General features: G+C 54.8%; 2 protein-coding genes across 5 annotated transcripts in view; one reads left to right on the top strand and one right to left on the bottom strand.

Moving 5' to 3' along the window:
- Nucleotides 1-6,637: 6,637 nt before the first annotated feature.
- On the top strand, nt 6,638-19,112 carry PIN1 (peptidylprolyl cis/trans isomerase, NIMA-interacting 1). The gene is made up of 4 exons (XM_027050233.2): nt 6,638-6,788; nt 8,827-9,039; nt 17,489-17,599; nt 18,490-19,112. The coding sequence occupies exons 1-4, from the start codon at nt 6,731-6,733 to the stop codon at nt 18,597-18,599; spliced, it is 492 nt and encodes a 163-aa protein (XP_026906034.1). The 5' UTR covers nt 6,638-6,730; the 3' UTR covers nt 18,600-19,112.
- A 3,614-nt stretch (nt 19,113-22,726) lies between these two features.
- OLFM2 (olfactomedin 2) overlaps nt 22,727-25,000 on the bottom strand; it is a 59,483-nt gene continuing 57,209 nt past the window's right edge. For all 4 annotated transcript variants that reach the window (XM_027050230.2, XM_027050229.2, XM_053219928.1 and 1 more), the window contains 2 exons: nt 24,853-24,959; nt 22,727-23,875 (listed from right to left, as the gene is read on the bottom strand). In XM_027050230.2, the coding sequence (XP_026906031.1) occupies nt 23,198-23,875; nt 24,853-24,959 (785 nt within the window). In that variant the 3' untranslated portion in view covers nt 22,727-23,197. The remainder of the gene's footprint in view (nt 23,876-24,852; nt 24,960-25,000) is intronic.

The following is a 25,000-nucleotide window of genomic DNA, read 5'->3' as shown; positions in this document are numbered from 1 at the left end:
TCATTGTTGTCCTCTTTGAGCGAGGCCTTATCTAACATGGGGAGGGTTGACATCTGGTTGTCACTCTACTTTCTACGCAGCTGCTCAGTGAGAGTTCAGGATCAACTGGGTGTGACCCAACCCGCAGCTCTGGGTTTTGCCATGGGTCTGTGAAAGAGGTCGTGGGATTATTGTCATCCTAATAGATTAGCGAGTGTCTGGGTAAGGACACTGGATGTAGTACTAAGGAATACGGGTTCCGGATTGAGACCAACTATGGTTGGAATCCTGGCTCTGCCACCAAGAGTGATCCTGAGCAGAGTAGTTAACTTCTCAAAGCCTTCATTTCCTTATCCAAACTGGAACTGAGAGTGTTTACTTCATTGTGAAATGTAGATGAGCTAAAGCAGGGTTAAGCATCCACAGGTCCTGAACTTTTGAAATCCCAGAGGACAGAGTGTGGCAGGGGCTGAACTTTGGTCATAAGTGGTGGGATTTGGGGAAGTCCGCCTCTTCGATTCGAGGTTTCCTGCTCTAAAAAGGAGCACCATGATGGCACCCACATCTCAGAGACAGTGTAGTTAAAATAGCGGGATGTCTGGCACAAAGTGTTTTCACCTGTCTCCAGCCTTCCCCCAGGTATGAGTAGACAGGACACCAAACACCCCATCTGTGTTCCCTGGGCCACAGATCCCAGGTCGATGTTGGCCCTTTCCCAGAGCTGCATTCTGGATCCTTTTTCAGGAGCTTCACCCAGAAACTTGCCCTGTCCCTTTTCCCCACTCTTATTGACCTGGATGATTTTCTGCAGTACGTTAACATGTCCGAGTCTAGCCTACTGCTCCTCCCCTCCCCCTAAATTCCACCCAGTCTTCTGCCTCCTCCCTTCATTTCATTACCAAGCTTCTTGGGAGGTGGACCTGCCAGCCGCCTGGTTTTGCTGGCCTGTAGTTCATGGAGGATGATCTCGCCTTGGTCTCCATTAGACACTTCCCTTCTTAGGACTCACCTCCCTCCTGACATCAGAAATAATTATTTCCTGGGGCTCCTGGGTAGCTCAGTCGATTAAGCATCTGACCCTTGATTTTGGCCCTGTGTTGGGATTCTTTCCCTCCCCCGCCCCCCCCCCCCCCCCGGCCCAGCCACACGCACTCTCAAAAATAAACAAACAACAACACATTTCTGGTTCCTGATACCTTGTTCTTCCTACTCTTAGAGTTGTCTCTCCCCATATTTGTTTATTTAGAAACAAACCTGAGTTGCCTGGGTGGCTCTGTCGGTTAAGCGTCTGACTTCGGCCTAGGTCATTATCTTGCCAGTCCTGAGTTTGAGCCCAGCCTCCAGCTCCATGCTGACAGCTCAGAGCCTAGAACCTGTTTCAGATTCTGTGTCTCCCTCCCTCTCTCTGCTCCTCCCCCACTCACACACACACACACACTCTCTCTCTCTCTCTCAAAAATAAACATTAAAAAAAAAAAAAAGAAACCCAATAAGGTTTTTAAATATATCAGCCTTTGACAAGGTTGTTGTTTGTTCATTTCAAATCAGCATAGAAAAGTACAGGCTGAAAATAAAACCCTTCTAGCCCCATTCTCTCTCCTGAGGTCAGGTCTTTTCCAATGCATTTATAGAAAATTCCAATTTTATTTTTAAAAGATGACTGCTGAGGGACGCCTGGGTGGCTCAGTTGGTTAAGTGTCCAACTTCAGCTCAGGTCATGATCTCATGGCCCGTGGGTTTGAGCCCTGCATCGGGCTCTGTGCTGACAGCTCAGAGCCTGCAGCCTGCTTCAGATTCTGTGTCTCCCTTTCTCTCTGCCCTCTCCCACGTGTGCTATCTCTGTCTCTCTCTCTCAAAAAATAAACATTAAGAAACATTTCTAAAAAATTGATAGCTAAAAGATGACTGCTGATATTTGCTTGTAAAAGCAATCCAAATGTTTTGTTAAAAATTAAGGTGTTTTGTTTTTTGTTTTTTGGTTTTTTTAGCATATTATTATTGAGAGCATGAGCATGGGAGGGACAAAGAGAGGGGGAGACACAGAATCTGAAGCAGGCTCCAGCCTCTGGGCTATCTGCACAGAGCCCAACGCAGGGCTCAAACTCACAAACCACAAGATCATGACCTGAGCCGAAGTCAGACACTTAACCCACTGAGTCACCCAGGCACCCCTAAGTTTCTTATTTCTCAACAGCACCCCTCCCGCCAGTAACAATTGTTAACATATTTGAGTGAATCCAGGAATCTGAAATACAACCTGTAGTTTTTATACAATTGGGATAATTATGTGTTCTGTGATATACACTCTTCAGTGCTTTATTTTTTTGTTAAGTAGGCTTTACACCGAACGTGGTATTCAGACTCATGACCCTGAGATCAAGTCACATGCTCCACTGACCGAGCCAGCTAGACACCCCAGTAGCTTTGTTTTTTATGCTTTAATTTTCACCTTTCTATATAAATTATCTCATTCTTCGTTTTTTTTTTTTTTTTTTTTTTACTGATATTTGCTTGTTTTGCTTTTTTTACACAAAAAGGCAGTAGGAGGGATTTGTGATGATGGAACTCCCCTGTCTGGAACTGTGGATGCAGGACTTTGCATTTGTCACTCAAGATGTAGGAGGAAAGATGGAATGCAGCCCGTATTATAAATGAATCACATGACTACACCTAAAGGGGTGAGGAGAAAGGAGCTGACCCAAACAACTTCGGAAAAAGCATTTTGACTGGATACTGGAAGGCTAAAGACAAAAACAATTACACACAAACACTGTACTCTAGTTAAATAAATTCCTCACAGCATTGTGACTGAGCAATTCTGGAACGACTTTTGAACATACGTAAACACAGGGTGGAACAGAGGGGTAAAGAAATATATTGTAGATAGTGAAAGCCAGATTTCTCACTGCTGGAGAAAGAAGTTACAAACAGGGTGGGACGGAAGGAGATAGAATAATCCAGCCCTGCGAGGCTGGATTAGAGTGGGAAGTGGCAGTATGGACTCATGTTTGTAGTTTAGTGTACAGATACCTATGTATACACATATATTTCCTTGCTTTATCCACTTGGGCCCAAATGAGTGACACCCCAGTAGCAATGGACATACCCAGCACCTAGATCTTGGTTTCTAAATACCATTCTCCAATGAAAGGAACCAAGGCTTGCAGAAGTGATTGGTTCCAGAGCTGGGACAGAGAATATACAAGCTGAGCCTGGAATATCTTGTGGTGCCAGGAAGTAGGAAGTGCTCAAATAAAAAGGGTGAGAGCATGTAGAAAGGGCACAGAAGCCAACCTGTGAAAGAGCTCCCAGTGGCCAAATTTGGAACAACGTGCACAACAAAATAATGATAGTATCGGACTATAAACAGAAGAAAACAAATATCTTTGAGCCCATGCTGGTATCAATAAATAATTGAATATACAGGGGCGCCTGGGTGGCTCAGTCGGTTAAGCATCCGACTTTGGCTCAGGTCATGATATCACGGTTTGTGGATTTGAGCCCCACATCGGGCTCTGTGCTGACAGCGTAGAGCCTGGACCTTGCTTCAGACTCTGTGTCTCCCTCTCTCTCTGCCCCTCCCCCACTCACATTCTGTCTCAAAACTAAATAAACATTTAAAAAAAATTTTTAATAATTTAATATGTAAATGGGGAGAAGGGACAACTCTTTTATTTAAAAAAATTTTTTTAAATGTTTATTTTTGACAGAGAGAGACACAGAGCATGAGCAGGGGCGGGGCAGAGAGAGAGGGAGACACAGAATCTGAAGCAGGCTCCAGGCTCTGAGCTGTCAGCCCAGGGCCTGACGCGGGGCTTGAACTCACAGACCATGAGATCATGACCTGAGCCGAAGTCTGATGCTCAACTGATTGAGCCACCCAGGTGCCCTGGAACAACTCTTTATTACAAAAAGATTCCAGTTAAATGTAGAAGGAAAAAGGGAAATAAATCACCATAGTAAGAACTACTGCAGACCAGAAATACCAATAGATGCTAAGATTGGTGGGCAAAAGTTTAAGCAGAATTAGGATATTTGCACAGTCTCAAAGTATCTCCCAAAAAGTAATTCATTACAAAAAGGAAAATAGTTGCCTTAACCAATCAATCAAAGTTAATAACATCACGAATGGTAGGCAGACTTTAAGATGGTCCCTAATGATCCTCTTGTCCCAGTATTCACATCTTTGTGTAACCCTTTCCTCTTGAGCATAGACCAGCCCTATCTTCTGACAAATAGAACATGGCAAAAGTGATGGGATATCACTTCGGAGATTAAGTTGCAAGGAGACTGTGGTTTCTGTTTTGCTTGCTCTCTTGCTTTCTTACTTGCTCATTGATGAAAGCCAGCTGCCTTACGGAGAGGCCCTCAGCCAATAGCTAGTGAGGAACTCTTCTTCAGTCTGTCATCCCCTCAGTAACTAAATCCTTCAGGCAACCACATGAAGGAGCTTGGGAGTAGATCCTGCTCCAGTCAAGCCTTCAGATGAGACCACAGCCTTTTCTGCTGACATCAGCTAAACTGTGCCTGGATTCCTGACCCATAGAAACTGAAATAATATTAGTGTGAATCCACTATATTGTGGGATAATTTGTTTTGCAGCAAAAGATGCCTTAATGCAACTAGTAATACATTGCAACATCATTGATCACCTGGTATGATGCACTGAGAAGGGCACATTGTCCCTGGATATCCTTCCCAAGAACACATAGCCTCAAACAGATCATGAGAAAAATATCAGACAAACCCTATTACTACAAAATATCAGAATGAGGGACATTCTGCTTTTTGAAAGTATCAAAGGTCATGAAAGACAAGAAAAGACCTACATGTTATGTACTGGAGGAAACTAAGGAGACATGACAATGTGGATCCTGAGAAAGCTGGAGAAATTCTTTTCTAGAGTTTAGTTTAATTAATGGTATTGTACTAATGTTGATTTCCAATTGTATTTACAAATGTTTGATCATTATTCTAAGGTAGGGTTTCTCAGCTTTGGCACAGTTGACATTGGGGCTGGATAATTCTTTGTTGAGTATGCTGTGCCTTGTAGAATGTTAAACAACATCCTTGGCTTCTACCTATGAAATGCCAGTAGCATCTCCCTCCCTACCATTTGTGACAACCCCAAATGTCTTAAGACCTTGTCAAATGTCCCCTGGGGAACAAAATCACCCCTGGTGATCTCTGTTTCATTATTTACTTTTTTAAAGATTTTATTTTTAAGCAAACTCTACACACAATGTGGGGTTTGAATTCATGACCCCAAGAGCAAGAGTCACATGCTCCATCGACTAAGCCAGTCAGGTGCCCTACCTCTGTTGTATTATTATGTAAGATGTTAATATAAGAGATGGCTGGGTAAAGAGTATATGAAAAATCTACACTATTTTTGCAACTCTGCACTAAGTTGAGAATCATCTCTTTTTTTGAGAGAGACAGATTTTTAGGTAGACTCCATGCTCATTGTAGAGCCAGACGTGGGGTTCAATTCCATGAGCCATGAGATCATGACCTGAGCCAAAATCAAGTTGGATGCTTAACCGACTGAACCGCCCAGGCACCCCTGATAAATATTATTTCTTATCCTCATTTGATATGGAGAAGCTGAAGCATAGAGGTTAAGTAATTTGTTCAAGGTCATAGCAAATGGAGGGCTGGGCTTTGAACCAAAGTAATCTAGCTCCTTAATGCTCTTAACCTACTACATCCTGTCTCAGATTCCTTGTAGACATATTTCCCTGTATTTCATATCACTGCGCCCCATTCTTTTTAATGGTCACATGGGTCTAGTTCCAGATGAACTATCATCGTACTCTTCCCTGTTGGTGTCTGTGCCTCTCATATCTGTCTCCAGCCCGTCCTCAGGCACCTCCTCAGTGTCCCACAGGTGCACACTCAACTTTAAATGGATTCAAACCGAGCTCACCATCCTCCTATCGGCGGGTCCTCTTGTGTCCCTAGCTAAGTGGTAATGCCAACACCCACCAGTCACCCAGGACAGAGGCAAGAGCCAGACTGAGAGGCAAGGACCTAAGTAAAGTAGGTTCCAAAGGAAGTAGAAGATGTTTGGGTCAGTGGCATCGGACAGGGTTAGCCTTGCCCAAAAAAAAAAAAGAGAGAGAGAGAGAGAGGTGGGAAGATAGCTTTGGACATCTGGAGAAAGCAGGTGGGTAGAGGGAGGATGGAGGAGCCAAATTTAGGCTTCTGGGCTCTTCGCGGCTCATCACCAAGGCGACTACGTCGCTATGGCAACAACTAAGGCAGCACCAACTCTTTCAAATACCTCGTGGGCTGCCGTCACCCCCAAACCACCCAGGCACTTCCGCATGGGGGGTTGCGGGAACGGTTTCGGAAGGCGCGATACTGACGCAGGGACCAATCGGATGGGGCCTGTGGCGAAGGACGCAAAAGATGGGGTCGGGACTTCTTTGTAGCTCTCCAAAGGGCGTTGAGAAGGACGGGCTCCTTTCCCTTCTCTACCAGTTAGGGGCCGAGTGAGGAAGGGGGCGGGACCGGGGTGAGGCCGTACGGGGGCGGGACCCAGGTAAAATGAGGGGAGGATTCGCCCAGTCTTGGTGCTACCCAATAGGAGGCCAGAACACCTCTCCGGACTGTTGGGGTGCCCAATGAGCATCGTCGCCAGGCCCCGATGCGAGGAGCTCCAAGCCAATCGGCGGCGGCGGTGGGTGGGCGCGGGCGGCATAGGCGGTGCGGCGGAGGCGGAGCGGGCGCTGCGGCAGGAGGGAAGATGGCGGACGAAGAGAAGCTGCCGCCCGGCTGGGAGAAGCGCATGAGCCGCAGCTCAGGTGCCGCGGGGGTCGGGGCTGGGGCGGGGCCGCGCGGGCCCGCGGAAGCAGGGCTCGAGCTCGCCCCTCGGGCGCAGCGCCGCCGCCCGATTCCCGTGGGGTCTTGGCTTCTCCGCGTCTTCCCAGGGTAACGGCCCGGGCCCGCCCCGTGGGGGCTGCGAACCTCTGGAGCGGGGATGCCGGAGCAAACTGAGGCAAGGGGCGGGCCCGGAGAGACCCTGCGCGCTGCCATGGGGGTAAAGGGCCCGTGATTCCGCAGCAGTCCCCCGGGTGATGGCCCTAGCCCTGCCCATCCGGCTGACACCTTTTGGCCTAATGCACCTGACGTCCCCGGGGAACGCCTGTGCACTCCGCTGGGCCCGGGGGACACTCCTGGGGAAGGACACCCCAACCCCATGCTCAGGGCGTGGCTCCAGGGTGGTGCTCGGCCTCGGGTGCACAGCCTATTCCTGCCATCCCCACCTAATGCTGAGTCTGCGATATCCTCTCGGTGGTGTTCTGCCTCAGGATGGTCCCTGTGCTGGGAGCTCGATTTCAGGCTTATCCACAATAATAATATCAATAACAGGGCGCGTTCATCTCACCGTCCAGCATTGTGCCAGGTGTTTTAAGTGTGTTCTCTCTCTCGCTCTCTGAATGACCACAATTGTAGGAGGTAGGTAGTTACTATCCCCATTTTGCAGGTGAGGAAACTGAGGTCGGGAACTTAAGGAACTCACCCAAGGTCATTCATTCCAGGGGGGCAGGGGCTAGATTAGAACCCAGTCAGTCTGACTGCAGAGCCCCCTGCCCTTGTCACCGCAAACTCCTGAGGATCAGGCCCAGCATTTCACTGCACCGCCTCCATAACCCATAAAAATTGCAGTCACAGTTATTTCTGTTAATTGAATGCCAGGCACTCTGGTGACCGCTTCACGTGTATCATCACTGTTCTCCACATTAACCCCATGAAGTTATGTCCTTATTCTTTCGCTTCACTCCCTCTTTTCAGATGAGAAAACCAAGGTTCGGGGGGATAACGGCCGTTGCCAAGGTTTTAGAGTCGGTCAGTGGCTCCGCTCTCACCCAGCCTGCTCCAGCCCCGCTCTGTGGCTGCAACCTCGTGATGAATCTGATGCTCGGCCGAGTTCTGGGCCCCCTCTCTTGCCTTTTCTGCCTGCCCCCTCCCTCCCTGATGGTCTTCCTCAGGGGTGACATTCAGCTCTTCATGGTGCAGGGTGCAAGTTGTCCACGCAGCCCAGGCAAAATGTCAGCCCCCGGAATGGTGCCTGGGCTCTACTGGGTCCTACTTCAGTCTTCTTTGCAGCCTTCACTCCTTCATGCTCCTCAGGCCCTGGGTAATGTCTGGCCCCCAGCCGTGCTGGTCCCTAGTTGTGCAGCACTGTGCACCAAGTACGGATTAAGAAGAGAGCTTTTGTGTTTGACACCCTGGGTGTAATTCCTGCCTCCAACCCGGTGTTCCTGGAGCAGAGTTTATACTCAGGAAGCATTACCAAAGATGGGGAAAGGGAGGCCTCGTTTTTGTCGTCTCTAAAATGGAGGTTATAGCTATCACACTCTTCAGGTGTACCGGCCACTATCCTGAGCATGTTACAGATGCGAACTCATTCCCTTCGAACAGCCCGACAGGCGGGTACCGGTGTCTCCATTTTATGCGTTGAGAACGTGGAGGCCCGGGGAGGGGAGTTCATCCAGCGAGTGACAGAGCCAGATTTGGACAGGCAGTCTGGCTGCCGAGTACGTGCTCTGATCCGCTCCGTGTCCCCCTGGCTTCCTCTCTTCTGTCACCCTGGGTTATTTTCCTCCTTGAAGTTACCAATAACTAAAGTTGTGATGTTGTCTTATTTGCTTGTCTGGTGCCTCTCTGCCCCCACCTAGAATGTTAGCTCCCTGAGGGGCCAGTGGCACGTGGTGTAGGACACAGTGGATTTGCTGCATGAAGGCATCCCATCGGCCAGTCCCTTATCTTGGCCTCAGGGTGGCGTCCTGTGAGCAGGTCCCAGCTGAATTCCTCCTCCCCGCCCCCCCCCCCCTCCAGGCAGGGTGTACTACTTTAATCACATCACTAATGCCAGCCAGTGGGAGCGGCCGAGTGGCAACAGCAGCAGCGGCGGCAAAAATGGACAGGGCGAGCCCACCAGGGTCCGATGCTCACACCTGCTCGTCAAGCACAGCCAGTCACGGCGGCCCTCGTCCTGGCGGCAGGAGAAGATCACCAGGACCAAGGAGGAGGCCCTGGAGCTGATTAATGGTGAGCAGGGCTGGAAACGGGTTGGGGGGGGCTGTGGAGGGGTCTCCGCTCCTTGGGGGCCAGAGCTGGCCTTGTGGAAATCACCCCAGCTAATTCAGCCGTCAGCGTTGGCTGACACAGAAGTGCCTGTACCCGACCTGAGCCTCGCCCACCCATCTGTCTCTCCTTTTTCTTTCTCTCTGGCATTGGGAGGGTGAGCCAGGTTAGGAAGGGAGGGCCCAGCCTTGGGGGCTGGCAGACCCAGGTTCAGATGGTAGCCATGCCCCATAAGCTCTGTGACCTTGGGGTACTTGTGCAACCTCCTTTGAGACTCAGTTTTCACCTCTGTAAAATGGGCACCGTCACACACCTGCCTCTGAGGCCCATGGTGAGGATTCAGTGAGGTGAGAGTGTTTGGTGCACGGTGGGCCCTTGGCCAGTGGGAGTTATTGTTGCTGGTAATGTCATCGATCAGGGTTCTGGGGCACATATGTGGGTGGGTCAGGAGAGAGGTTGGAAAGGTAGCAGCTTAGAACTTGCTAGCAGACTTCGGTTAATTAATTCTGCCCTGAGAGAAGAGGCTGTTCCTGTCTCTGTTCCACGGTTCCTCCATGGTCTAAGCAGTAGTGAGCAGACAGACTTTCTCTTAAAAGGTCAGGTAATAAATAGTTTAGGTTTTATAGGCATACGGCTCTGCTTTGTAACTGATAGCAGCTTGAGATAATATGTAAACAAACGGCTGTGTATGTGCCAATAAAACTTTATTTACAAAAGCAGAACTTAGCTCATTAGGGGCCATAAGTTGTAAACCCTGGTGTAGAGCTGCTGGGTATGGCCGCCACTCCCCACACAAGGCTGTTTTCACTTAAATTAATTAAAACTAATATTAGAGTCTATTCCTCATACTGGCTGTACTTCAGGTGTTCAGTAGCCACATGTGGCCAGCGGCTGCCATCTTAGCGCAGATAGAAAACATTTCTATCCTTATGGCAAGTTCTTTTGGGTGGTGCCGGTCTGGATCTCGCGTGTGGTTTTATCATCCATCCAGGCTCTGCCACCGCAGACCCCAGACCCCTCCTGGGCTGCTCTTACCCCATATAACCAGTGCCTTACCCAGACCCAGACAGCCCGGGTTCCCATCTGGCTCTGCCCCAGCCCTGGCTCTGTGACTTTGAGAAAGTTACTTAACATCTCTGAACCTGTCTTTTGACTTGTAAAATGAGTATTTTGACCATTGAACCTATCTCCTAGGGTAGTTGTAAGCACTCTGACCTAATGCAGTAAAGCCTGAATAACAGTTCCTGGTGTCCAGGAAATGTTCTCTAGTTGCTGGCGGTCATTAGGGTGGTTGTTATTAGCCCAGGCCTGGCCAAGTGCACACTTGGTCAGTATTGGCTGTTTTACTATCCCATCCCAGTATTTGGCCTATAGGATATTACTTACCCAAACCCACGCACCACCCCCCCCCCCACGGTGTCTAGCACGATCCATGCATGGCCCCTGTGAGCCTCCTACCTCAGCATTATAGAGAGGAGCAGAGTTCATGCACAGAATCTGGACTGAGCTCCGTGAAGGCAGGGACTGGCTTTCTTCCCACCATATTCCCAGCGTTCAACACACAGCCTGGCCTAGAGTCCCTGCTCATAGCATTGTTTCAGGAAGCAGCGGGAAGCGAGAAGGATTCCTAGCAGAGGAAATGGCAGAAGTAAAGGCCTAGGGCAAGGCTGTAGCCAGGACTCTGGGGAAAGACCCTTCAAGGGCATGTCCCAGCCAGGTTGAGGAGGGCTCTGAATGAGTTGAAGAGTTTGGGTCCTTTCTGGAGACGGCAGGAAACACACGGCTCCATGTGCCTGGGGGCTGGGCCTGTGACGCTTTGCTTTCAGGAGAGAGCTGTGTGGCTGGAGGGTGAAGGGCCGGGGAGGCCGGGGGTGCCCGGAGCCCAGCTGGTTGGGTCTAGCAGTGAGCGACGAGGGGGGGTCTGCCCACCTCAGGGGAAGCAGAGGAGGTAGGTGGGGAAAGCCCAGAGAATCACGAGGGGACTTCTCGAGTCCTCCCAGCTCAAATGGTCCCTGTCCTGAGGCTTTTGGAGCCACGAGAGTGGGCAGGAGGTAATAGGCATTTGGAGATCGAGTGACAGGAGGTGCCACCACTGGCGGAGGGGACTCGGGAAGGGGCGCAGTCCGGGGAGGGACTCCTGAAATCTGAGGAGCCCGAGGAAGAGCTGTTGGGGGCAACTGCAAGAGGGTCCAGGTTCAGCAGAGCACCCAGGCCAGAGAAGGAGACCCTTGGGACGATCCTGGTGAGAGATGGCAGGAGGCTGAGGCAGGTGGGCACGGGAGATCTGAGTGCAGCTTGGAAGGAAGGCTGTCACACCCTGGGGACTGCCTGGGAGGGGCAGGTGAGGGTGCCTCCCCATCTCCAGGAGGGACGAGTGTGTGCCTGGTGGGCTGATACTGTGGTGGGAGCGGGGGGGGGCGGGTGGGGGGGCGCGGAGTGCTGAGGTCAGCTTAGGCCTTGGCGAAGGGGTAACTGGGAGGTGCTCCCAGGAAGTAGCCGGGCTCTGGGGCCTAACCTTAAGTTGGCGCAGACTCGGGGGTGTTAGCAGGGGCTGGCTGCACGTACCTGCGCGGATGGCCTGGGGGCCCTGCAGCTCCAAGCAGTGTGACCTGCTGGGCCAGGGAGCGGTGAGAGGAGCAGATTCTGGAGAGTTGAGAAGGCAGAATCAGGAGGACTGGGTAACGGATTAGTTGGGTGGGAGTAGGGTAAGGTCAGAAGCAGTGTGGCCCGTCCCGGAGTCACACGGAGATGGAGCCTGGTGCCAGCTGTGAGGCCTTGAGCAAGTGTCTTTATTCTCTGAGCCTCAGCTGCATCATCTGTAGAATGGAGACAGGATGGCCTGAGATCCAGGGGCCGGCAGCTGACTGCCCAGCAGAGCACTGGGCTCAGTGCCTGGCACTTGCTGTCCCCACACGACCCCCATCACTCGGGCACGCGTGGCCGGGCGCGGAGGTCTAGGCAGGGGCTTGGGAGCCTGGTGCGCTCAGCGTGCAGACCCTCCGGTGACCCTGGCCTGCTGACTCGGCGTCTTGGAGCAGGGCTGGGACAGGCTCCCGGGGGGTCGTTAGGAGAGCGCAGTGAGATGGCCCAGGCCGCGGTGCGCTTCGTAACCAGACGCTCGGGTGTGCCGTGCCAGCAAGTTTGGGGTGTCGGGGCCCGGTTTTCTCTTCGTGAAGGTGGATGTTCCCTGCGTCCTGGGCTCGGTCCAGGTGATCAGGAGATCAGGATTTGGGGTTGACTCTCATCAGTACCCATTTAGATCCAGCGCTCCCCCACTGCCCCGAGGGGACGGGCTGCCCGCAATAAAACCAGTGTCCGCATTTTCTGCTGAGGCACCTTTTCCCAGTGTCGGCTCCACTGCAGCTGCTGGGCTACGGCCAGGCCCTGTCAGGGATCTGAGGACCAGCTGCCTGTCATTGCCAGTGTCCTTGTGTAAGGAGGCCGGGCTGTGGAGAAGCCCTCTCCACCTGCTCCCCGTCCCTGAGGGTCCCAGGGAGGCCCCGGTGTGAGCAGCAGTCCCCTCAAACATACTCACACCCGGGGTCTGAGGGTCAGTGAGCACCTTTGACCTAGTGTCCCCACACAAGGTCAGTGACTCAGGAGTATTAGCAGGGGCTGGCTGCATGTACCTGCATGGATGGCCTGGGGGCCCTGCAGCTCCGAGCAGTGTGACCTCACGGGCCAGGGAGGGGTAAGGGGAGCAGATTCTGGAGAGTTGAGAAGGCAGAATCAGGAGGAGTGGGTAATGGATTAGTTAGGTGTGAGGTGGGTGCTGGCTTCAGGCTGGATCTCTGGCCTCTCTGGGCTCCTCCTGGATCTTGGGTCTTTTGGGACAGCAGACCTAATCCTGTCACCTTTTTCTCTGTCCAGGCCCCTTCCCTAGTTTGTCCCTGAACCTTTTTAGAGTCAGAGTCCACCCCATTATTCACTCACTTTCACCTAAATGATTATAGTGTATTAGCTCGGGGTGTTGTAACAGAATACCACAGACTAGGTATTTATTTGCCATAGTTCTGGGGCTGGAAGTCTGGGACGAAGGTTCTTTCTTTTTCTTTTTTTTTTTAATGTTTGTTTATTTTTTTTAGTTAAAAATTTTTTTTAACATTTATTCATTTTTGAGACAGAGAGCATGAACGGGGGAAGGTCAGAGAGAGAGGGAGACACAGAATCCAAAACAGGCTCCAGGCTCTGAGCTGTCAGCACAGAGCCCGACGCGGGGCTCAAACTCACGGACTGCGAGATCATGACCTGAGCCGAAGTCGGACGCCCAACCGACTGAGCCACCCAGGTGCCCCAATGTTTGTTTATTTTTGAGAAAGAGCGTTAGCAGAGAGAGAGGGAGACACAGAATTTGAAGCAGGCTCCGGGCTCTAAGCTGTCAGCACAGAGCCCAATGCGGGGCTTGAACCCACAAACTGTGAGATCATGACCTGAGCTGAAATCAGACACTCAACTGACTGAGCCGCCCAGGCACCCCTGAGATGAAGGTTCTGACCAATCCAGTTTATGGCAAAGACTCTTCCTGGCTTGGAGACAACTGCCTTCTCGCCGCGTGCTCATGTGGCCTTTCCTTGGTGTGTGCACATGTGGAGAGAGAGACGGAGCTCTCTGGTGTCTCTTCTTATAAGGATACTAATCCTATGGGATCAGGGGCCTCCCCTGTGACTTCATTTAACCTTAATTACTTGCATGAAGGCCCATCTCCAAATACAGTCACATTGGGGGTTGAAGCTTCAACATATGAATTTGGGGGGACACAATTCAGTCCCTGACATATGGACTGACAAGTAGTAACTGTCAGGCTTGTTTCACCCCAGCCACTGTTCCAGCAGTAACTACCCCTCCTGGTAGCCCTTCTGGTGGGAGCTGCTATAATCAGCCCATTTTACAGGCCAGGCAAGTAAGGCTTCGAGAGGCAGTCACCCCCACAGAGGGTCATAGAGCTCAGGATGGGAAGAGCTGAGGTCTGAATGCAACAGTTGGGGTCCAGAGTTTACCCTCCTTAGCCTCGGAGACGCACTGAGCCGGCCAGCCCGTGATCTGTCAGCAGCGACAGGTGCCCTGCTGTCGTGCACACAGTTTCCGGGGCTCCTGATCTGCCCTTCCTGAAGCAGGTGGAAGTTCCCCACTCCAGACTGGGAGGTCCTTGAGAGGCTGCCCCTGGGTCTGCCTCGCTCTCAACTGGAGCCCCTTTGGATGGGTGCTGTCTTGGTGAGGGGTGTTGATGTGGGCAGGTTAGGCCAGGGCATTGCCAGGCGGGCAGGGGAGGGTTTCCTTTTCACCCTCTCTTGAGCATTTGGATCTGAGATGCACAAAAAAAGACATGAGGTTCCAGCATTTCTGCCTGAAGAGCTGAGGGGGATCCCTCTCCCTCCTTCCCCGTGGCCTGTTTCCGTCTCATTTATTCATGAATTTCTTCAGCATTAGCACCTGTTCTGTGCACAGAGCTGGGAACTGGGAACCCAGCAGTGAGCAAGGCCAACCCAGCCCTGCCCTCTCAGTATGAGGTGACTGACAGACCACAGACAGGACATTGGTAAATGCACGGAGGCTTCCTCATGCAGTGGGGGTCTTAGGAAAGGCTCCTCAGTGAGGCCAGAGGACAGCAGACAGGAGGAGACCATTAAGCAAAGGCCTTGAGGTGCTGGGGCAGGGCAGGACTGGGAGGGGCGTCATGGGGGATGGGGTAATACTGAGCTGAGGGGGTGCACAGGGTTCTGAGGGTTCCCTCGCATCTTGGCTTGTGGGCCAGACTCCTGAAGGTCAACTTCTAGAAAGGGGAGATTGGAAAGGAGTGTTTTGTTTTTGATTTTTTTGTTTAACATTTACTTATTGTTGAAAGACAGAGCACGAGCAGGGGAGGAGCAGAGACAGAGAGGGAGACACAGAATCCGAAGCAGGCACCAGGCTCCGAGCTGTCAGCACAGAGCCCGACGCGGGGCTCGAACTCACGGACCATGAGATCATGACCTGAGCTGAAGTCGGACACTTAACCGACAGAGCCTCCCAGGCGCCCCTGTTTTGTTTTGTTTTGTTTTGTTTTGTTTTTAAGTCACTTAAGGCTCCTGTCCAAGCAGAATGTTTTCTGAGAGTTGGCTGGCCAGGGAAAGATTTGGGTGCTGTGAATGGTGGCGGGTAAAAGCTTGGCTTTTATTAGCTTTTTAGGCTGCTTTCAGTGTATGTGTACCTTGGCCAGGCCGTCTAGTCTCAGGGAGCCCTGCTGACTCACGGCCCCAGCTGCTGGAGGATGTGGCAAGGAGGGGCTCGCCCTGGGCTGGGGGGCTGGGCCTGGCCCTGCAGGTGCGGGGCCTGTGCGGACAGTTATGCTTCCCGGAGGCAGGCAGGTACAGCGGGGAGCACCGCGCTCAGGATTCTCCGGCCAGCGTATTGGGGTCCACACAGAAAGGAAAGGAGGCAGAATCTTGAGGCTGCCCAGGTGAGGCAAGGAACGATAAGCAGAAGTCCAGGGAATGGAAAAGGAGGCCTGTGTTCGTGATGTCCGGTTCAGCTTGGATCACGGATGGACGCAGCTGGCACAGGGGGGCCCCCTAGCCGCCCCAGGGACGTGTTCGACCACACCAGGGCGGTACAGGCAGAGGCCACCACAGCCTACAGGGGGTGGGGCTTGTGTGACATCGGCGAGCCTTTCTGACCAGGCAGCGTACCACACTGACGGCCGGACCAGACTGAGACGTGCGGGCGAGGGAGACCAGGGATGGGCAGATCGGACAGAAATAGGGGTAGCGTTCTCACTGGGATGCACAGCCCTCACAGAAGGGAGAATTGTGACAGCAAGTGACATTTGTCAAGGTCTCCGTGCCGGGCACCGTGCTGTGTGTCGCTGTGGCCTGCTGGAAAGTGGCTAATGGTTCAGAGGCAAAGGGATGGTCAGGACATGACAAGAGTGACAGGAACACGGGACAGGCAGGGTGGTGGGGACAGCCGTGGAAGCAGCCAGGCAGATCAGGTTCCAGGACATCGGTTGCTGCCTTGACGTGCAGCAAGATGGAATGATACGTGTGTGGTCGTGGCTGTGTGTTTTGGTCGTGGTCCTCGCAAAGTCTGCGCTAGCTCAGCGTCAGGCAGATGGCCCTGCCTGGGTCTCTGGGCTTCAGTGCACGAGAGAGAGATTAATCAGCAGTGTCTCTGGCGCTCAGACAGGATCAGTGGAGGGAGGGTCACGGTGGTGTTCAGAAACCCACTGGCAGGTAGGACAGGGTGATCCTCACCTGCGGTGTGGGCTGGGTGGGTGTGTGGAATGTCCCCAGGAGAGTAGCTGTCAGGGAAGCCACGTGGGAGCAGCTCAAGGTGAAGGGCCATTCTGGTGGTCTGGGGCTGGATGTCCTGGGGGCCCCGCCCAGTGGCTGCACCCGCGGTGGGGTGGGGGGTGGTGGTGATGCAGGGACAAGACTAGCAGGAACACTCACTCATGTGCCAGGCCAGCTGGTTGGAGCAGGAGGGAGGCATTTAGGGGAGGAAGGGATGGCTTCTGGCTGCAGGAGCTCCTGCCTGGACTCCAGAGCGACTGGGGCTCCTCCCCACAGTGCACACACAGTCCTCCCGCGCGCTCTGCGCCCCACGCGTGAGTCACCCAGGTGCGCTGTGCTGCCCCCGGCCTCCCTCTCCCCGCAGAGAGAATCGGCGCCCAGTGGGGACAGTTCGCACCCCATAGAGGGTGAATCCAATGCCTGGTACCAACACGTCCTTTAGGGGCAGCTGGGGGAACTGTGTCAGCCACCTCTGGGGCCATAGTCGACGTGAACAACACGTGTCTCACCTAAGCTGCCTTGTGGTCTCTTCACAATGCGCCAGTGAGCAGCCTGGACCTTCATCCCGCTTTCTATACATTGGACAACTGAGGCCCAGGGGCTGAGGAGTTAGCCGGCTCCTGTGGCAGAGCTGGCCTGGTCCCCCGGGCTCCTCCCTTTCTCCTAAAAGTCTCTAGAAAGTTTCCCCATCACTGCCCCCGGGGGATCTTGGGCTGGGTGGGAGGGGGAGCCTGGGTCCCGGCATCTCTCTTCAATGTCAGCCCAGCCTTCTGCTGTCCTCCCCGATGTATGTGTGCAGGGTAGGAAGAGGTCATGCTGTGTTCATGTCCCATTTGTGGGGGGAGGCGGTGGAAGTGACAGCGGGGGTGGAAGAATGGGGGCGAGCCCAGCATGGCTGTCGAGGCCACTGCGGGGCCAGGGTGTGCACACATGTGGAAGGCACCGTTTCTTGGACAGTGTGACTGCACACACGTCGGGGGTGGGGAGGCGTTCGTGGATTTGTGTGAGGCCAGTGTTCACATGTGCGTGTGTGCAAGGTAGGGCAGGGGTTGCATGCCGCCCTCCATCTGGAGCCCTCCACCTCGTCCCGGCCTGCCTTTGATGCGCCGTCTCCCTGTGTGTCCCCGTTTCGTGTACGTCTACAGGCTACATCCAGAAGATCAAGTCAGGAGAGGAAGACTTTGAATCTCTGGCCTCACAGTTCAGCGACTGCAGCTCGGCCAAGGCCAGGGGAGACCTGGGTGCCTTCAGCAGAGGTGCGCAAGGAATGGGCACTGCCGAGCTCTGGGGGGGCTTCTGTCCCATCAGTGGGGGTCCCCTAGCCAGGTAGAGGTTGGGTGGGGCGGTCCCTGCTGCAGAAGCCTTGAGGCTCCACCAGGTGGCAGCACAATCCCTCAAGCTTCAGTGGTTGCCCTGCTTGGGGGTGGCTGGGCCACAGAGCCTCCTGCCTGGTGTCCTTCAGTCCTGGGGTGGGGGGGTCGGTCTGCGTGTCTCTGTGCAGTTGTCCCCATCAGGGACCCAGTAAGGTAGGTACTCTCCTCCTGTTGGGGGTATAAGGCTGAGTCCCCTGAGCGCCCCAGGGCCTGTCCCCTAGAATGCCCCTCCCAACACCACTTTCAGGAGTGGGGACAGCAGGAGAGAAGGGAGGAGGGTGAGGGGAGGGTAGCAGCCCTGGCTTTAGGCCTGTCTGGCTCAGGCAGTGCAACGGGAGGAACAGAGGAGAGATCAGCCACCATCCCCTCCTGTTCCTCCTCTCCCCCTCCATACTGGGGTCTGCAGAGCATCAGGGCCCGGCCAGAGATGGGGTGAGGTGGGAGGGGGGCGGTGTCGGCAAGGGGCTGTGAGCCGAGGCAGGCAGGACAGATGATGTGGCGGGGGCTGGGATCGGGGGGCCCAGGGAGGTGAGTTCATCACTGAAATGGGTCTCTAAGTGCACAGCAGCACCTCTGCCTGCCATCCTTCATGCTGTCCTCAGGCTTCCTGGGGCTTCTTAATGGCCCTGCCGCCCCACAGTGACAGGGCCGTAAACTGCGTGATGGATGAGCAGGAGGCTCTGCGCAGGTGGGAGCCCCATCTGCCCGCCCTGCCCGGTCGTGGCCCGCGGCCGTGTCTTGACCCCCACGCCCCATCCCTCATGCTTCCCCAGGTCAGATGCAGAAGCCATTTGAAGACGCCTCCTTTGCACTGCGGACGGGGGAGATGAGCGGGCCCGTGTTCACGGATTCCGGCATCCACATCATCCTGCGCACGGAGTGAGGGGTGTGGGTGGCCCAGGCCCGGCCTGCAGGGTAGGGCGGGGCTAGACGGGTGGCTGGGCCCACGGACCCTGCTGCTCCCTGCTGGCCACCAGGTGCCCCTCCCTGCTAATGTCACAGTATTTATTGTTCCCAAAGTGGTCGGGGGTGGGGGAGCTCTTCACCACTGGGGGCTCCCTCTCTGCCCCCAGTTGGGGCTGTCCCTGCCAGACTCCTCTCCCCTTTAGGAATTGACTTCAGAAGGGCGGCTGCATGGGGAGGCTCCCAGACAGAAGGGGTGGGGGTGACCCGTCCCAAAGAGAAGGCCTAGTCAGCTGAGCTGCCCCCTGCGTCCCCCGACCCAAGTCCAGGATGGGGGCAGGAGGCCCCCGGTTGTTTCTGGTTATGCTATGTTCCTCTATTCAATTGCAAAAAGCACATGCTCCACTTGGGGCCCGGGCCGCCCAGCCGCCTTGGGGCCTCGCTGAGCATCAGTGCAGCACCCCCCTTGCCCTCCATTAAACTTGGAACCACTGCTCTGCTGTCTTGTGTCTCGTTCCGTCCCCACTGAGGCGAGGGGGCAGCTGTCGGAGTGGCAGTCCTGTTCCGCCGTCCCTAGTGTCCAAGCTGCATTTCCTCCCTGAGAAGCTCCTCTTCATCCTGGGCCCCGGGGGCTCCTAGCAGGGAAGACACCAGTCAGCGCCAGTGGTCCTCGAACTCGGGTGTTCAAGAATGTTCTAGAAGGCAAGAGCAGTGCACTGGCCCCACATCTCTGCATGCGGCAGACCCAGGTGGAGCTGGGGATCTGCAGGGGATCCTTGGAGAGCCAGACTGAAGCCTCCCGCCCCCACTGCGCCGGGTGCCCTCCACACACACACACACACCCCCATACCCTCCACAGGCCGCTCCTAAATAGAACAGATTACATCCAGCACCCTGATGCCTGCTTCCCTGTTACCACAAATGCTTCTGGCAGGTTGTTCCTGGGTCCTGCCTCCTCCTCAGATGTTGTTACCTTAGCAACACGGAACCGGCGGGAAGGGAGAAGGGCCACTGCCAGGCACCTCTGAGAGCGGGCATCCCGCCCGGCCCTCTGGAGGAGGGCGTCCCTGGACTGGACCCTGGGTAAAAGGCTGTCTTGGGGGCAGAGGGGATCCCTGTGGCACATCAGGTGGACGCACCTGCCTGGTGGCCTGCGGGTGTGGCCCCCCTGGTTTCCGTCACCTCACAGCTGCCCCTGTGCCAGGGCCTAGGCTGGGGGCCCAGTTCATTCAGGGGGTTTGTGGGTTTCACCCACTCTGCCCCCTCAGTTAATGGGAACCATTCCGGATCGGGGGGGTGGGGGATGGCAGGCTAGCAGGGCTCGGGGACCTGAGCAAAATAAAGGCCTGCCCAGCCCTACTGACCCCAAGGGAGGCCCCCGAGACTGTGTCTCATAAACAGTCACCTGGGCCAACTCCCATCTGGCTGGTTTCTGGAGCGATCGCTCTCTGCTCACTGCCTGCCAGAGTGTCATTAGGAAGGTTTAATGGGTTTCCTCTCAGCTCTGGCAGGCTGTGGGGGGAGCCGGCGGGCTGGCTGCACCTCCAAGCAGAATCTTAACATCGCCTGCGGGGGCCACGAGGCAGGCAGCAGCCCGTCCCTCGTTTGCACCAACAATTCTGTGGGGTCCCGGAGGGCTCACCCCCCCCCACCCCCACCCCACTGAGACAGCAGAGCCTCTGGGAAGGGGCAGGAAAGAGGGCGGGGCGGGGGGGAGGGTGTGGAGAGGGGGTTGAGACACCGCTGGGGAGTGTGCTGTGTTTCCCTGGGTGGGGTTGGCAGGGAAATGGTCTTTGTGGCATTCTCTGTCACTTTGGGCGTGTGTGTGTGTGTGTGTGTGTGTGTGTGGCCATGTGACTCTAGTTATCCCTAGGTGTGTGTCCTGGGTGACACTGGGAGTCCCCCTGACTGGATGTGACCACTCCCCTCCGTGGACCTCCTCCTCCCTTTGTCCAAACAAAAGAATATGGCTGTTAAGTAAACGTGCCCGGAGTCGGCTCAGTGTCAGGCTGTGGCTCCCCTCACCTGCTGCACATTCCCACCCGCTGCCTCCTGCCTGGAGGTGGGGCTGTAAATCCCAGGCCTTCTGGGGACTACGAAGGTGCATTCGTCCCTCCTGGCCCTGTAGTCGGGCATTTCCCCGCCCCAAATGCCCTGGGGACGGGGGTGGTTTCCACTCTCCTGCCACAGGCACCAGCTCGGGCTTCTGTGGCCACGCGGCAGGGCCGGAGTAGGTCACCTCAACTCGGGGTGACGCGGGCTCTGCCACGAGATGGGCTGCGAAGCTTCTCCAGGGTGGCCAGGCACACGTCCGGAGGGGGAAAGCCAGAGTTGGCAGCAGCAGCCTAAGGCACGCAGATCCTGGCCTGGTCTGGGGAGGAGGGGTATTCCTCTCCTGCCCTACCTTGGTCGGCACAAAAGCTACAAACAAGCGTCAGGAGTGCTGGGGCCTGCCTCTGTGTGTGACGGGGGGAGAGGGCGCTTAGGGCGCCAGGCGCTCTGGGCATCACTCGGAGGACAGGCATACCGACGGGATGGACACCCACGGCCCGCCCGGTACTCTGTGCCCGGTTCCAGGTTTGTGTGTGTTTGGGACAGAGACTCAGCAGCCCTCAATCCCAACCTTACTTTGGGAGTTGGAGAGACCAATGAACTTCTGCCCGCCCCCACTGTGAGCTATCTGGGGGATTTGCCTCCAAATCAATGTATGGGGGCGGGGGCTCAGGGGACCTAAGTGTCCCAGCCCTGTGTTTTTGTTTTTTGTTTTTTTTTTTTTAAGCAGGTACAAAGCGCCTCTCCATGGGCTTATCTGGGAATCAGTTCTTTTTCAATGTCAAACTTGTCAATTTAAATGGAAATTAATTGCTTTTCTTGAAGATTTCTTTAAAAATTGGTTTTAAATGAGTGCATTAGGCAGTCCCATTTATTATTCATTGGTTTCATTCGCAGCATGGCCCTGTGTCCCGAGTTCCCGGAGATGGCAGCATGGAGCGGAGATGATTTAATCAGAGGTCATTAATTAGAGATGGGGGTGGGGGGTAGCTCCCAGAAGAGCGGTTTCGCCTCCTCCGTGGTCCCGGTGGGCTGGGATCTAGGCCCTTGGGGGCTCTTTGCGTAATATTCCTCCCTGGCTTCAGTGGGGGTCGTGTGGTGGGGCGAACGTGGGGTGGTGGTCAGCACGACCTTTGTTCCCCTATCACCCGCCCCAGAGGTGACTCTACCCTCTCCTGCAGTCTGTTTCACCTCGGCCACCAGGGATCTGGCTAAAATAAAGCCCTCATCTGTTCTTTCCCTTCTGTGCACGCCACCCCCCAACACCCCCCCCCAGCACCCCCCCCGCCTTAGTCACATTACCAAGGCTCCTAAGGAATGGGCCTCTGCTTCTCCGACCTCTTCAACTCCCTCTCATGCCCCTTCCTGCCTCCCATACTTCCTAGCTTTTCCCATCCTTCCCTCCAGGAGCTCTAGGCCCATCGCTACCCCAGCCCCCTCCAGGTAAATGGGCTCCAGATGTAGGGTGTGGGTGTGTCGGCTGAAGGTACCCAGTGCGCCTTCAGGCTGTTTCTTTTTTTCAGTGAACTAGGAACAGGTGCAACTCATGTAAAATGATTTTGAAATCACAAAGCAAAAAGAGAAAAGGAAAAATACTATTGTGTCCCACTCTCTCATACCCAAATTCTTAAAAGCAGCCAAATTGTTAAAAAAAAAAAATCTCTCTCCCTCTCTCTCTCTCTCTCTCTCTCACACACACACACACACACACTTAAAAAGTTGCCAGATGGCTCAGTGATACAAAACCAGTGATGGAGAATATTCATCTGAGGCCTGTTTTCATCTTTGTGATAGAATTCTCGGTTGTTTGAATCAAATTGCTTTGAAACAAATTGTTTTTGAACAAAGCAACTTTGGATGGGGGTCTCTTCGCTCGTCTTCCCAAAGGGCTCGCCCAGCCGTGCCCCCGTCCTGCCGCACCCCGAGGCTGGGCTTGGGACAGCTTGTGGCATGGGACACAGGGGGGCCCAGCTGGGATGGGTCTCCAGGCTCGGGCTGAGCCTCCCTCCACCTGGCCTCCTCTGCCCCGTCTGGACACACAGAGCAACGAAAGCATCAAATGTCAAAGGTCCCGTTTATTCCAGCAACCCGGAAAGAACGAGTGTAAATAAAAAAAGAAACGGATCCATGCACTCAACTCTTAGTGGGGGGCAGGGAGGCGGGGCATGGAGTGAGGGAGTGGGGAAGGAGTGGGAAACAAGGAGGGAGGGGAAGAAGGAAGAGAGAGACAGAGAGGCAGACAGGGAAAGAACCGGAGAGTCAGATCAATGAAAAGAGACGGACACTAATAAAAAGGCAGAAAGAGTGAAGGATCAAAATTCGAGACCAACAAAGGAGAAAAGACACAGACAGAATGCACTAAGAGAAATGGGGAGGCAGAGAACGAAAGCCCGGCCAAACGGGAGGGAGAGGAAAAAAACGTACGGGACAGGGGAGAGCGAGGGCAGGACGGAGACAAAGAGTAAGGGACACGGGTGGGGTAGAAGGGCCCCGGCCCTCGTGTGGCAGCCTGAGCCGCCCTGGCCCCTAGGGGTCCCCGGCGGTGCTGATGACGTGGAAGAGGGTGACGTTGTAGAGCACCTGGTGGCCGTTGTTCCAGGTGTAGAGGGCCCGCTCCCGGGGGTTGTAATCCAGCATGGAGATGTGGGAGTACTGGTTGTGGAAGGGCACGTCCGTGTACTCGTAACTGGACGTGTTGGTGAAGTAGGCGAAGTAGACCTTGGCCCCGGCCAGGTGGGAGTTGGTCACGTAGAGCACGCCACAGATCATGAAGGCCTCGCCAGCGCTGCGCTTGGGGTAGCCGGTGTCCCAGGACCGCACGACCTCGAGGGTGTGCGGGTCCAGCCGGCTGACCACGATGTTGCCCGCGTTCTGGTTGGTGGTGTAGACGGCCCAGAGCCCGCTCTCGTCCACCATGAAGTCCATGTCCGAGAAGCCGCCCCAGGAGTAGGGGAAGGTGTTGTTGTAGCCGGCCCCCGGGAGGCTCCTCTGCACCAGCACGGAGCGCGAGCGGAAGTGGTACTTGACCACCACGTTGCTCTGGTACTTGTTGTAGAACAGGGAGCCGTTGTATACCACGTGGCCCGTGCCCGCCCACGGCTGGGGCAGCAGGTGCTGGATAAAGTTCTGGCCTTTGATGAAGTCTCCCAGAGTGCGGAACTCCAGGACCCGCCGGCCCTTGTAGTAGCCATCCATGTACCAGACCTACGAGAGAGCCGCTGGTCGCTGCGGGACCACCGCCAGGGACCCGAAGGCCCCAGCAACCACACGGGAACCACCCACAGTCATTAGGGATCAGCAGTCGCCGAGTGGCCATCAGTCAGCCGTGGGATGTCCGGTGACCCTTCATGACCCCTCAGAGCCCTAGTAGCGGGATCGTTCGGTCGGGACCCGCCACCGGTCTTAAGACAGACACCGAGTGGATGGTGTTTGCTACCTAAGGATCAGGGGAAGTTGCAGCCCCTGGTGACACTCGGGGCCCAGGAATTCACCGGTCATCGGAGACGGGACGGTGAGCGGTTACCAGACAGCCCTCGGGTGATGAGGTCAGTTGCGCTCACTGCCGGTGGGCAACCCCTGTAGCCATGAGATGGCCCTCCCTGGGGCAGACTGCTGGGCTAATAAGCACTTTAAAACCCTTAATGCCAACGGCATCACGACCATTTTGAAGATAAGGAAATCGAGGCTCAGAGACCTTAAGGAACCTGCCCAAGGCTCTCTAAGAATTAGTGGCAGCGGGATGCACATCCAAGTGTGATTCCCCATCCCAACCTCCTAACCCCTTGGTTGGACCTCATAATCCCTGGGAGGCCAGTGATCATCGTGAGGCACTGGCTGTTCACCACCTCTCATCCGGGACACTCAGTGGCCACCTCGTGACCAGTATCAGTCACTAGGGCAGTTAATGGATGGTTCCGGTTAATGGGTCAGAGGTGATGGGCAGTCGTGACCACGGGGGCCACCAGAAGTCCAAAGGTCAACAGACTTGGCGACTTTCAGGGCTGGAAGGCCCTTGGTCACCTGGTGGTTACGAGACCGTCAAGGGGAGGGTCAAGGGCCCCAGAGATCTTATGACACTTGAGGCTACAAGAGAAGAATTGGTGTGGAATTGCTGGGCACCTGTGGATGGTCACAGGCTGTCTCCCCAGGCTCTGACCCCTGGGGTGGGCACAGTCACTCACCCGGCTGTCCGCACTGGGGGCCATCGTGTCGGTCATCCAGGAGCCGAAGCGGGATCCCATGGCCCGAACGGTGATAGGGTTACTGACCCCAGTCAGCTTCCCACAGCCTGGGAGGCAGGAACAGGGCCGATGAGGGTGGAGAATGGGA

The sequence above is a fragment of the Acinonyx jubatus genome, chromosome A2, assembly GCF_027475565.1.
Source record: "Acinonyx jubatus isolate Ajub_Pintada_27869175 chromosome A2, VMU_Ajub_asm_v1.0, whole genome shotgun sequence".
Taxonomy (NCBI): Eukaryota; Metazoa; Chordata; class Mammalia; order Carnivora; family Felidae; genus Acinonyx; species Acinonyx jubatus.
The sequence above is the reverse complement of the archived record's forward strand: the minus strand, read 5'-3'. Positions and strand labels throughout refer to the sequence as shown.